This window comes from Staurois parvus, unplaced genomic scaffold (genome assembly GCF_062004578.1).
Source record: "Staurois parvus isolate SC_StPar_1 unplaced genomic scaffold, SC_StPar_1.0 ptg000270l, whole genome shotgun sequence".
Lineage (NCBI taxonomy): Eukaryota > Metazoa > Chordata > Amphibia > Anura > Ranidae > Staurois > Staurois parvus.
Genome location: NW_028318066.1, coordinates 7,374 through 19,798, shown reverse-complemented (window position 1 = coordinate 19,798; position 12,425 = coordinate 7,374). Strand labels below are relative to the sequence as shown.

The following is a 12,425-nucleotide window of genomic DNA, read 5'->3' as shown; positions in this document are numbered from 1 at the left end:
TCAGGACACTAATTTTTGCTATAAATCTCTGGTAATGCTATCACAAATTACCTTATTTAAAGTTCCTTAAAGTAGAACTATGAATTCCCTTTAAAAAATATTTTGCAGCACTTAATTATAAGGGTATCTGTCCTTAGTTTTCCATTGGTCACCATACAATGTTCCACAAATACTTGTTGAGCCTGCCAGTGAAGTCTGCTTAATGCAGCTTCTTGTGATGGGATGGCAACAATGATGCACTGCTCCTGAATTCACTGCAAAGTTGTCACTCTCATGTAGGTGGTGCCTGTTTACAGGGGGTTAAAAAAAGCATTGCAGAGGGTGGGGCTATCAGCTGTCACTGGTCACAAACCTATAGCTTAGCAGACAGCACCTGGCCACACCCAGACTTGCCCACTGCTTTCTGGATTGACAGCAATGCCTCTGTTGCTGAAACCCTCTCACTGTGAGCTGCAACATCTGGGAGGGAATGCATGCGAAACACAAATGAAGGAGAATTTGGCTCAGTCAGGGGAGGACATTTTTTTTTTCGTTTGAGGCTTGGGCATCTGAATAGCAGGCTGTCATACATGAGCCTTTAGTTGCATTTTTAAGCTACATCTATAGCCAAAACCTTCTCTGTCATTATTGATTTGGATTAGACAATGGTTATAACATTTGTCAAGTTTTTTTTTTTTCCTTTTTCAAATTGAAATAATTTCCCTTTACTTCCTACTCTACTGCTGATCCTGATTCCCCCTGCAAAGCAGTCTCAGCTCATTGAATCGGCGGGTGAACCACGGGACCACAAGGAAAGTGTGGGATTGGAAGGGGCGGCACTCTGACATTAAAGCTATGAGCTTGTTTTCAGCCTTTGACTGCCTCACCATTCTAGTTACAATGATCGCAATAAAAGAGTTAAATGTATGCAGTCTGCAGCATTCCTAAGCCCAGTAATCCCCCTGGAGTTATAGTTCTGTTTCTCATATAAATATGTTTCATATTCAAGACTTCTGTAAACTCATTTATCTGGGTAGCTGTCTTTTTTTTTTTTTTTTTGTACAGTATAGAAAAGGTACATGTGGAATAGTGGTGTTAGATGTTATGAGCCTTTCCTGTGCCCTCCTTTCACAGAGATGACCTGGAGCGAGCAATTGAGGAGTTCACCTTATCCTGTGCTGGCTACTGTGTAGCTACTTATGTTCTTGGGATCGGGGACCGTCACAATGACAACATTATGGTCAGGAAGACAGGGCAGGTGAGAAGCTATCTTTACCGTATTGTTTGGCCAGTTTTGCAGGTAAATTGCAAATGCCAATGTGTGCATATGTTAGCAAAAAAAATATGCGTGTACATAAACAGTTCATGGAGAAAAGATTAAACAATTTGATTCCTTATTCATAGTAGCGACTTTAGGCATAGAGATCTCTGGTTTCATTAGATTACATTCCTAGTGTGTTAACCTTGATAAATAATATTGGGCACCTGCTATGAAAAAAAAAAAAGATTAAAGAAGAACTTGGTGGGGAATTCGAAAATGAAACGTCAGAAGCCACAAATACTGTAGCTGTTGACTTTTAAGGGACAAATATTTACCAATTCATGCAGTCCAGTGCTGTCTTCTATGTAGCATATTTATCTGAGGGTGCCTGTTGCACTGTTGCAATCTAATGTATGATTTGTAATGCCTGTATTGCATATTTCACTAGCAAGATAGACCATATAATGTTGCTGGCTAATGCACTAGTTGTTCCCTCTCCTCTTTTCAGCTGTTTCACATTGATTTTGGACATATTCTTGGGAATTTCAAGTCCAAGTTTAAAATTAAGAGGGAGCGTGGACCCTTCATCCTCACCTATGACTTCATCCATGTTATTCAGCAAGGGAAGTCAGGGAATACAGAAGAATTTAACAGGTTGGATGTCTTTTAGCTGTAAAATAAATAGTACCTTGTGGGATCCATGTCTTCCAGCCCACTGCTCTTTATTGCTGTACATACTTGTTTTTATTGGCTTATCTTATTTTCCAGTAATGCATTAGAGTGGCCAGCACTCCAAACTCCTGAAAATCCTCAGTGAAATCACCCATAAATTCATTGTTAGGCATATCATGCTGCCTCCAAATGACTAGATGACTTCTCTTTTCCCAAATAAGCTTTGACATGTTAATATAGTTTTAACATTTTTGGTATTTTTAAAAATCTGCAGCTTTCATTGACATTTTACCTTGTGAACCTGCTACTGTACGATGGTCCTTGTGCAAGATTTTTCTGTTAAAGGGTAACGCTCTGTCCTTGTCTTGAAATTGTTATACATTGTCACATGGACTTCAGATGGATTATACAATTCGCCATTTCAACACAGATTGCACAGACATGTAACCAACAGGAAAACCATGCAGGGATGCAAGTAGACAGGAAATTATGCACGGTTCTTAGGAAAAATAAATGTCATCCAGTTAGGCTTTACATCTACAGTACTTCAGTATGGGTCTTTTTAATTTCATGTTTGGGCTAGGAGTAGTTTTGCATGAAGCACTAGTATTATGTAAGATTCATTGCCTGTGCTTCTCATCCTACAGATTCCGGCAGTGCTGTGAGGATGCCTATCTGATCCTGCGCAGGAATGGAAACTTAATCATCACGCTCTTTGCACTCATGCTGACAGCTGGACTCCCGGAATTGAGCTCTGTGAAAGATATTCAGTATGTCAAGGTAGAGTGAGTAGCCTCCTGTATGTGAACTGTGCACAACACCCCCAATTTCAAACATCTATATCTTAATACTACATTACAGGGCTTGTTTTCATAGATCATTGCCTACATGCAAGGCTGAACACTTGCTAGGATTGCCCCTAGTGCATGCTCATATACTGTATACCCACCCACTTCGTAAGGCTCCAGCAGTTTTTCTTTTAGTGTCCTTTTCTTTGAAGAATTTTTTTTTTCTTTTTTAACCATTTCTTTTTTTTTTGTGACCCCTTTTAACAAGATCTAACAGTTTTTTTCCCCTGCGCTATCTAGCAATTTCCGAATTGGTACCCCTCAGTGTATACTCTGGAGATTGTGCCCAGACCTTGAGTGTGGGGCCAGCCTGTAATGTTGGCTTCAGGCACTGGATCCTGCGTTAGGCGCTCACCTTGACATGAAGCGGCAACACACGTAGTTAGCCTCTGGTTGTCAATACAGATCCAGATCTATGGTTCATGTCTATGGTTCCCAGACATTGAAGAGCCCTTTGGGGGTTATGCCCACCAAGACGGGCAAATGCCTGGACCCCTAGCAGGCATAGTTATGTGGCGAAGCACAGGTTTTTCTTGTATTTTGGACCAGATCCTGGATGTTGGACAGCCTGCAGTTCTTCGTACACTATGCGGATACATAGGCAGAAGAATATGGAGTTATGCATTTTGTTACTCCCTGTTGTAATTGCCATTTCAGCACCAGAAACACTTTTGCAAATTTGATGGTTTCCTACCCTCAAATCTGCCAGCACCAGCTCCCAAATGAGCAGATTTACTAGACGCCCTGCACCAACTTCACTCATATGGAGGGGTTGTACTAGGTGCTTCCGTGGAAAGATTCCAAGGTTTTTCAAACCTATTCACAATCCCCAACCAAATGGGGGCATCTGCCCTATATTGGACTTAAAATTTCTAAACCAGTTTCTTTATGTGCCAAAAATTCTGGATGGAATCAACAAGATATGTCATTCCATATCTTTCACAAAGGGAAATTTATGGCATCAATAGATATAGCAGATGTATATCTACACATCCCCATCCTCCCATTACATAAACTTTCTTGATCTTACTGTTGGGAAACCAACACCCCTTGTGGTTCTTTGGGATCTCAACCTGATGCACGTCACAGAGCCAACTTTCAGCCCATTGTAGAGATCCCTTTAGAAAACCTCACATGTAAGTCTGCCTGCCTGGAGGCCATTACGCCTATTAAGCGTGTTTCTGAGCTGGCAGCACTTCTAATGAAAAGCCTTTTCTTGTATTGCACAGGGGCAAGGTGGTCATGATGCAAAGACCTTCCTTTCTACCTATGGTGGTCTCTCCTTTCTTCCTCCAATAAGGATATCGTCCTGCCTTCTCACTGTCGTGCTACAAAACACACCAAACAACTTACCTTACTCTACTTGGATGTTGCCAGGGCTGTCTACCTGACATCCATGACTTCTGTTTGCAAAACAGAGTACTTTTTTGTCCAAACTACAGTCTTTTGTAGCTGACACCCTGCCTCTACCTCCACCATTGCCAGTTGGCTCAGACAACTTATTTCCAGAACCTACATCTTAAAGGAAAGTGTTCTCCTTTCCCTACCAGAGCTCATTCTCCCTTGGTATGTTGGTGCCTCTCCAGCTTTCCGGCATCAAACATTTGTATCCCAGATTTGCAAGGGTGCCACCTGATCCTCTATCCACACAATCTCCAGGTTTTACCAGTAGGCTCTTCATGCCTCAGCTGATGCAAACTTCGGTCACAAGGTGCTTCAAGCTGTCATCTGAGTGTTTCAGGTTCCTTAACCCTTGTTTTTTTGTGGGCCTGTTGGCAGTTCTGTTTTCTCACCCCTTCGTTTATTACTTTAGGACGTCCCATGGTCTATGAATACAACTCCTGTCCTGTACAATTAATAAAATGGTCATTTTGACTTATTTGTACAATCCTTATCTTGGAGTACAGTACAGGACACAGACCCCTCCCCACTGTCCTTCTTTTTTTTTTTTTTTTTTTTTGTCATGCCTTATTGGTGTCATAAAAACGGGAGTTATGGAATAGGTGAGATTATATGAGCATGCCCTAGGGGCTGCATTAGAAAGTTTTTCACCGTGTCCAATTCCCTGAGGGTAGCCTGCATATACCTCTGGGTCTATGAAAACAACCCTTGTCCTGTACTGTACTCTAAGATGAGTCAAAATTCCCTATTATTCCCTCATGCTGGACACTTTACCTGGTGTGTTATGCTTATTCTTCTCATTGCAGCCCTTTGAGCTATTTGGCACCTTTTCATTCAACTCATACATTCTTTATCATTCATTTCTGTTTGTACAGTTGACTGTGTTGTATTGTAAGTTTGGGATTCCAAATTCTGTTGCTATAAAAGCTAAACTTCATGTAAAATATAGTATTTCTTTTGGATAGAGCAGGAAAGGGTTAGAGCCTTTGTCAAATATTTTGGGAATAATTTGGGGAAACTGCCCATTGGGACCACAGCCAGAAACAAAAGAACATTTTAGTAGAGAGAAGAATGATTAGAACCTCTGACATTTTTTTTATTGCTGTGTGCGCTCCTATTCTGATGACAACTGCACCATCCATTTCATGTGCAGGCATCAGTGACAGAAAGTAAGGAATAATCTCCCATAGGGGTCAACTACAGAAATAAAAACTTAACCATTTTTTTGTGGTTTTTAGAGTGGGAAAGGGTTACAACTTTGTCAGGTTTTGAGCAGCTAGACTTATCCCTTTTATCTAGTTATCATTGTTTACTGTTCTGATTTCAGGATTCTCTGGCTCTGGGGAAGACAGAAGATGAAGCACTTAAACAATTTAAACAAAAGTTTGATGAGGCTCTGAAAGAGAGTTGGACAACCAAAGTTAACTGGATGGCACACACTATGCGAAAGGATTACAAGTCCTAGCTAAACACTGAACAAGTTTCATGCCTGATAAGGCTGTCCTTAAATTCCTGGCCTCTCCAAGTTGCTCCTGTACGATGAATGAGTTGGCCAGTGGCTGCAAATGAGATATTTCAAAGCTTGTACTTGTACAAAGCGTGCAATGACACGCAGAAGAAAGAGGATGTTCAAGAAACCTACTGTAAGATGAGTGAATGAGAGTGAATCTGTGCACAGTAGCTCAATGGTGATGGCAGACATGAACACAGATACGTGGTCAGCTGCTTCCTTAAGTCTTGGCTCCATGAAAGAGAGGGAAGTGGCATTGTTTTTTTTTTTTTTAAACCTTTGTAACGCAGATGGCGGAACAATCTCTCCAGGCATTTTAGTGAGGCTCTGGTTTTGCACATTTTTTTGGATATGGTCGTTGAGGCCTTTTGTTGTTGTTTTAATCTATTTTTAATCTACATCTGTTTTTATAATGAGATCAAACAAGCCAAGAGGACCTGATTTTATGAGATGGAGGTACAGTTCGCTGTACTGAATTTTACTCTGTCTTCCTAGCATTTGGTATTAATTCCAGCTTTGCACTGCCATGCTCACAGCTTTCACTGCATTCGGCAGTCCCTGGCACCGAGGAATAGCTGGACATGAGTCTCAAAGGGGAGGGGATGCTGTGTCACAATTTCACATATTTTTGGCATTACCAGCGTTCATGTCTTCCAATGACCTTTCAACTTCAAGGATACTTATTAGCTTTACACAGAGAGGTTTGCAGGATCTCTGTAATTTGAAGTTAAATGATTCCTAAAGGAAATGAAATTGCAAGCTGTATGGTAGAAATCTTATATTCAGCATAAATCACTACAGATAGTTATGATTTGGTTGGTGCCAAGGCTTCAATTCCCAGTGCCTACTCACCTCTTTTTGGCTGGTCTCCACTTACACTCTAAAATACTACCTTTTTATAGATACATATTTTGAAAGAACAGATACGGGTTTTTTTTGTCTTTTTGCGTTAACCGCTTGAGTACCAGCCTGTAATATCCCTTCATGACCAGGGCACTTTTAAGTTTTTTCAGTTCTGTGATGGTTTGACTGACAATTACTCAGTCATACAACACTGTATTCTATTTTATCAGGGTTTTTTTTAAACAAATGAAGCATTCTTTTGATGGTATTTATTAAATACTGGGTTTTATCTGTTGTATAAAGGAAAAAAGACCGAAAATTATAAGGGAAAAAACCTTTAGTTTCTGTTATAAAACATATCAAATAAAAATACCAGGACAGTACAAAAGCCCCTTTTTGGAAAGCAGACACCCCGAGTTGATCTCACATTTTGCCACAATTGTAAATGAAAAAACGTGCTGGTATTGAGGTGGTTAAAACTTGGTGATGGTGCACTCGATACAGTGCATTATTAAATGTACAGTTCACACTCAGGAGGAGGAGGTGGCTAAGAGGTTAATGTATAGGTTGCATAAAGTGGGAGGAAGGGGGTTAATGTTCCAGATAAGCAGGGTAAAGGAGTTCATATAAAGATTGCATAGATATACAGATCACTCAGACAGGCTGGAGATGAGATGTAGAGATGGAGAGGAGGGGCTGAAAGGGGTAAAAATCCCTTACTATTAACCTTCTGCTGTTGCTTTCAGTCATTTATTTTTTAATTAATAAAATACCCTCTGAGGCAGGCTCCCAAATGTAAACTGTACACCGTTTACATTTGTGATCACTGCAATTGATGATAGGGACAGAGCCGCTCAGATTGACTCTGTATACTGTGAACTGAGCTGTCTGATGATGACTCCGATGACAGCCATTAATGGACATGCTGGCCTCCTGAGGGTGATTTCTGCAGTGCCGTTTGTACACAGCATTGCAGAAATAAAAATCAACCACTTCTCCATTCAGCAACTTACGGTGGTAGACCAGCAGCTAAAGGAGGATCCAGCTTAAAATGAACCTGTGTATTGCTCATGCAGACAAAAGCAGCTGGTTTACTTTTATCCCCCTGTCCAGCAGCATATACCCACTTTTTCCTTCACTCCTCTACTTCTTCATTCAGCTGTTAGGAGCAAGAGAAGCTGCCCTGTGTAAGCTCAAATTGTAGATTAAACAGGGCTATGAACTTTTCCTATGTGATGAAGCCAGTGCATGGTAGTTTGCGTCCATGCCCACATGTTTCTGCATATGCAGAAGTGCTGATTACTTCCTTTGTTTCTCAGTTGAACGGATCGGTGTGGCAGGGAAGGTAAAATAAGTGTGGTCACCTGGGGAGTTTCTCTGCCCTGACCCATTCTGTGCAGTATTGCACTGCATTTTATAAAAGTTAATTTTGAAAGAAACGGAAAATGAATCTGCATGTAATCTGACCAGAGACCAATTCATCGCTGCTGCTTCCTCCCACAAGAGTTCTTGGTCTTGGAGCATTGCCCCTCACTTCATCCCTTGACTGCATTGCATGGTATTTTTGTGGGCAGCAAGGATTACCAAGTGTGAGCACAGGTATTGACACTGTAAAGCGTGAAAATATGGGCTCTAATAATAAAAACACATTTGTGAACATTTGCCAACAAGAACATTTTTTTTATTGCTAACAGCAACCAGTCAAAACCACGGTTCAATTTTCCACTTTGCTCTGCATAGATGGCAGTTAGAGTTTGGTTGCCATGGACAAGAATTTTTTTTTTCCATTTGTACACTTTTCATACATAAGCTCTTTATTAGACTAAGATTGTTTTTATATTTTTTGCAGTGATCAAGGTCTAGATTCAGACTTATTAGGACACCTGAAGCTCACATTTCTTAAAAGGAACACCCCAGTTGAGCCTAGAAACTTAAGACTTGAACTGCAGGTGAAAACAGTCTGTCTGTTCAAGACTTATGTTTTTATCCTGGCATTGCTATAGTACATCAGTTTGCCCCAATGCTATAAATCATCTAATCATCTGGTTGCCAAAGACTTAGAATTCTGGGTAAGCCATTTTACTGTACACCTTTATGCTCCAGGATAGTCAGTGGCTATGCCATTGTTGTCATCCTATGCACTCACTGATGTCTACCCAGGAGTAGTGCACTGGCTATAACAAACACTGTGTTTGTCCCCTGAGCTATTCTTGACTCTCTCTGCTGTGTATCTGTAACTCTGTCAGACAGCAACCACGCTCTGATAATGCCGTTCCACATATACTTTCTGTCACGAGGATCATAAGTGGATCAGTAGAGCAAGGTTGGGATTATATAAACCCAGGTAAACTGTGCACTGAATGTACTTTCTGACACTAAGCCAGTTTCAATATTTCTTGGAAAGCATTAGTAGTTAATTGATTAATTGCCCAGAGCTGCTTTTTATTCATGGAGTTAAATAGGTAGCACGTTAATGACCTAACAATTTCTTCCCCCCAAAAGTGCTTGAATGCAGTTCTCCCTTAAGATATTATATTATTTAGCCTGTTAAAAAATCTTAGCACCAAGCAAAGTGTATTTGCTACTTTGAATGTACTTAGAAAAAGAAGAAACATATCATATTTTAAAGGACAAGTCCACTTTTAAGGAAAAACTATTATACCCTCTAACCTAAACTCCCCAACCCAGTTGCTTGCGTACCTGTTCCTGACAGTGGTGGCCTCCTCCCTTCTCTGGTGTTTCTCCTACAAAGAAAATGTTCTTTAGCGATGGCCGCATCTCTGCATGAAATCCTCATGCACTTTACTGATACTATTAGTGTGTCTAGTGTAGAGTACGTTAACCATTAAAATTTGTGGGGAATCAATGCACAGGTGCAGCCGGTGCTGTAGAAGATTCCAGTTCTAGGAGGGTAATTGCAAGACGAAGTTGTCACGAAGAGGTAAATAAGATCCGGGTGGATCAGGTAAGGAGGCTAGGGAAAGGGGCTACTGGATTTCTGAACAAAGGTAAATCTCCTTTAGGTTCCATTCACATTAGCGCATCTCCAAAGTTGCGTGATTTCCAAAGCAACTTTTTACATTCGCTGGACTAAAGTCGTACCAAAGTAGTACAGGAACTACTTTCAAGTCGCATAGATTTGAATGGTACTCAGTGGAAAACATGAGGTGTGACTTGTCATGTGACTTTTGACCCCAAAGTCACATGGCAAGTCGCACAAGTGTGAATGGATTCTCAAGTCTTACATTAGGGTTAAAATACCAACACACCTAAAATATATTTCAGTTTGGGCAGACACCCTTCGCTTTAATCAGCCACCAGCTTTATAATTTACCTGGGAACTCCACCAGCTGGATCTCTGTATTAGATTTCTTAGATCCACAAAACTGCCACAATCTGTACGGGTCAGTGTCAGACTTTTTATGGAGACTCCTAAATGGAGAATACAGCGGGGAACTTGAGACTGCAACAGACCCAGGACACATTTGGGTACCCAGGAAGATATGAGGCCGGTGGGTGAACCCACCTGTGTCCACTAGAACTGAAATTTCAGTTTTGGGTAAACTTGATTTTAATTTTTGACAGCCCAATAGTCTTTTTACTTCTGCAAAATATGGATGATGTTTTTTTTTCCACGTAAGATTTAAAATCGTGCCTTTAAACAGAATTTTAGCCAGTTATAAAAGGCCCACATTTTTGTGTAGTTATTAAAATACTTACATGAATTGTAAGGAATATTTTACTCAGTGTTTTTATATTGCCCATCTGTAATTCCCTATACAGCAGACTGGGAGAGAATAGTGTCGCACTGAAAGCCAATCAGGCTGTACTGCATTGCCAAGTTTATTCTGGTAGGAGAAAACACAAAGATGACCTCATCAGTGAGCTAGTACTCCTGTAGTGTTTATTCACAGGCTGGGGCAGGTTTTTGATCAAGCTGTATTGCTTTTACTACACTGGAAAAAAGTGAAGTCAAGAAACTGGCTTTACCTGGGGGGGAGGGGGGAGGGGGGTGAATTAGAAATCCTGTAGGATGCATATCTGTACCACCTGTCTGTTAAACAGATTGTCTAGAGCTCTGCTTTACTTTGGTGGAACTTCCTGCACTTCTTCAGAGATGCCTCCATGAGAAGACTGAGAAGATAAAGTGAAACTGTGTTGGTTTATGCAATGCAGACTATTGCAGCTAGACTTGGATGTAAACTGCCAATTAATTACCATGGAAAGACTTGGTGCAATGTGACTGACCACTGAATAGATGAAAGAAAATATAATGGAGAGAATTTATTTATTCCAACCTTATTGTTTTATAAAGACAAAGACTATTTTTATTATGATTTGACATCCACATGTTTCCTATATTTATTGAACGTTTGTAAAGGACAGCTTTTCTGTGATATCCCAGATGAATGAGAGGATGCTCTATTTTGTACAGAACCAGTAGCTGGTGGCAGGTTACAGAGACTGCACTGTACAGGACATTCCATGACTACTGCCTGCTTGTGTTGCACACACGTCTTTACACTGGAAATAGACTTGTGTAAATACTGTGGATTATACTGCTATCTTAAGAATGTAACTGAACCAATTTACACTGTAAGAAAGACACACCACCTTCTGATTCAAATGTTGAATAAACATAACCATTGCTCTGGATGTTTTTACTCTTCGTGTCAGTCTGTTTCCTTAGATAGGGAGGTAATGATCCACAGGCTTATTTTACAGACAAGAACAATTGTCTTTGGTCTTTTTTAATGTTTGCAAGCTTATAAACTGATGTAATTGTTCTAATTTATAGAAAGTCTTTATATTTACAAATATACATCAATTAAAGGTACATTCATGATTCTCATTTTGCAGAGCATGCTAGGCTTTCTTCTATAAAAGCACAGCACTGCCTGTATACTTTTAAACAGCTTGTGTGTAGCTGAAGTAGTCATACGGGTCAGTGTGACTTAGAACTACAATAACCTTGCCCATACAGGGAAAATTGAAAATGTATCTACAAAGGGCCCCCTTCCCATACTCACGTTTCCAGTGTTCCCCTGTTGCTTATTTCTCTTGAGCCTAGTAGGAAACTGCTATTCCCAGCATTGTCAATATAACCAAGTGCCATCACTGCTCCTCTGGTCACTGACAGTGCTGATTGGCAAGGTAAGCATAAACAGATCAAGGGTCCCCTTCGTAGAGATAATGTTGCTATCAGTCTCTTTAAAGCTGACCCTTCAGCTGAGGGGAGGGGCAGCAGAGGAAACAAAGAAAGGACAGAGGAAGATGCTGGGTGTCTGGGGTCAGTGTAGCTGCTGCTCCTTCCAGTGTTCCTCTCAGACTCAGTTCCTTACTGTAAGGCAGCTGGCAGCTGCTGATCACTGTGATCCAGCCCTTCTCTTCCTATTCGTCAGCGGAGGTGGAGCTGCGCTCCACTGTCTGACTCTGATGTCTCATGTCTGCAAGAGTGTGACCCGGCAGGCTGGCCTTCCATCACATGTGCAATGTGCTAGTGAGTGATGACATCATCACTATCCCACAGCCTGCTCTTCTAGTGTTTGCTGGACCTGCTGATCTGTGTCGGTGGTGTGTTTTGTCGGATCTGTCACTGGGATCGCTCAGTTCAGGCGTTCTCTGTGTGTGTGGGCTGGGCTGCCTGCTGTCACAACATTTTATCTCCACCCCATTGCCTGGGGAATTCCAGCCTGGGATCTGTCAGAGTGTGGATCCATCATCCTCCACTCACCGCAACTGTCACCCTGCCAGCCACAGATACAGTCCGTCCGTGACACTGATTTTGTCTTTAATATTGGTGCTGGTGGCATCTTATTTTTGCAAATTCAAAGACATGTAGCATGAAGTTAAAAAAAACCTTCTGTGTGCAGCAGTGCCCCCAGCCTTCTCAATACTTGCCCCATCTCGA

The 12,425-nt window shown here is 41.1% G+C and overlaps 1 protein-coding gene across 1 annotated transcript in view; it reads left to right on the top strand.

Annotated features, from left to right (window-relative positions):
• The window catches only part of PIK3CB (phosphatidylinositol-4,5-bisphosphate 3-kinase catalytic subunit beta), a 258,840-nt gene extending 247,670 nt beyond the window's left edge, over positions 1-11,170 (top strand). The window contains exons 21-24 of the mRNA XM_089681525.1: positions 1,114-1,237; positions 1,749-1,894; positions 2,560-2,692; positions 5,489-11,170. Of these exons, the coding sequence (XP_089537651.1) occupies positions 1,114-1,237; positions 1,749-1,894; positions 2,560-2,692; positions 5,489-5,626 (541 nt within the window). The 3' untranslated portion in view covers positions 5,627-11,170. The remainder of the gene's footprint in view (positions 1-1,113; positions 1,238-1,748; positions 1,895-2,559; positions 2,693-5,488) is intronic.
• Positions 11,171-12,425: the final 1,255 nt, after the last annotated feature.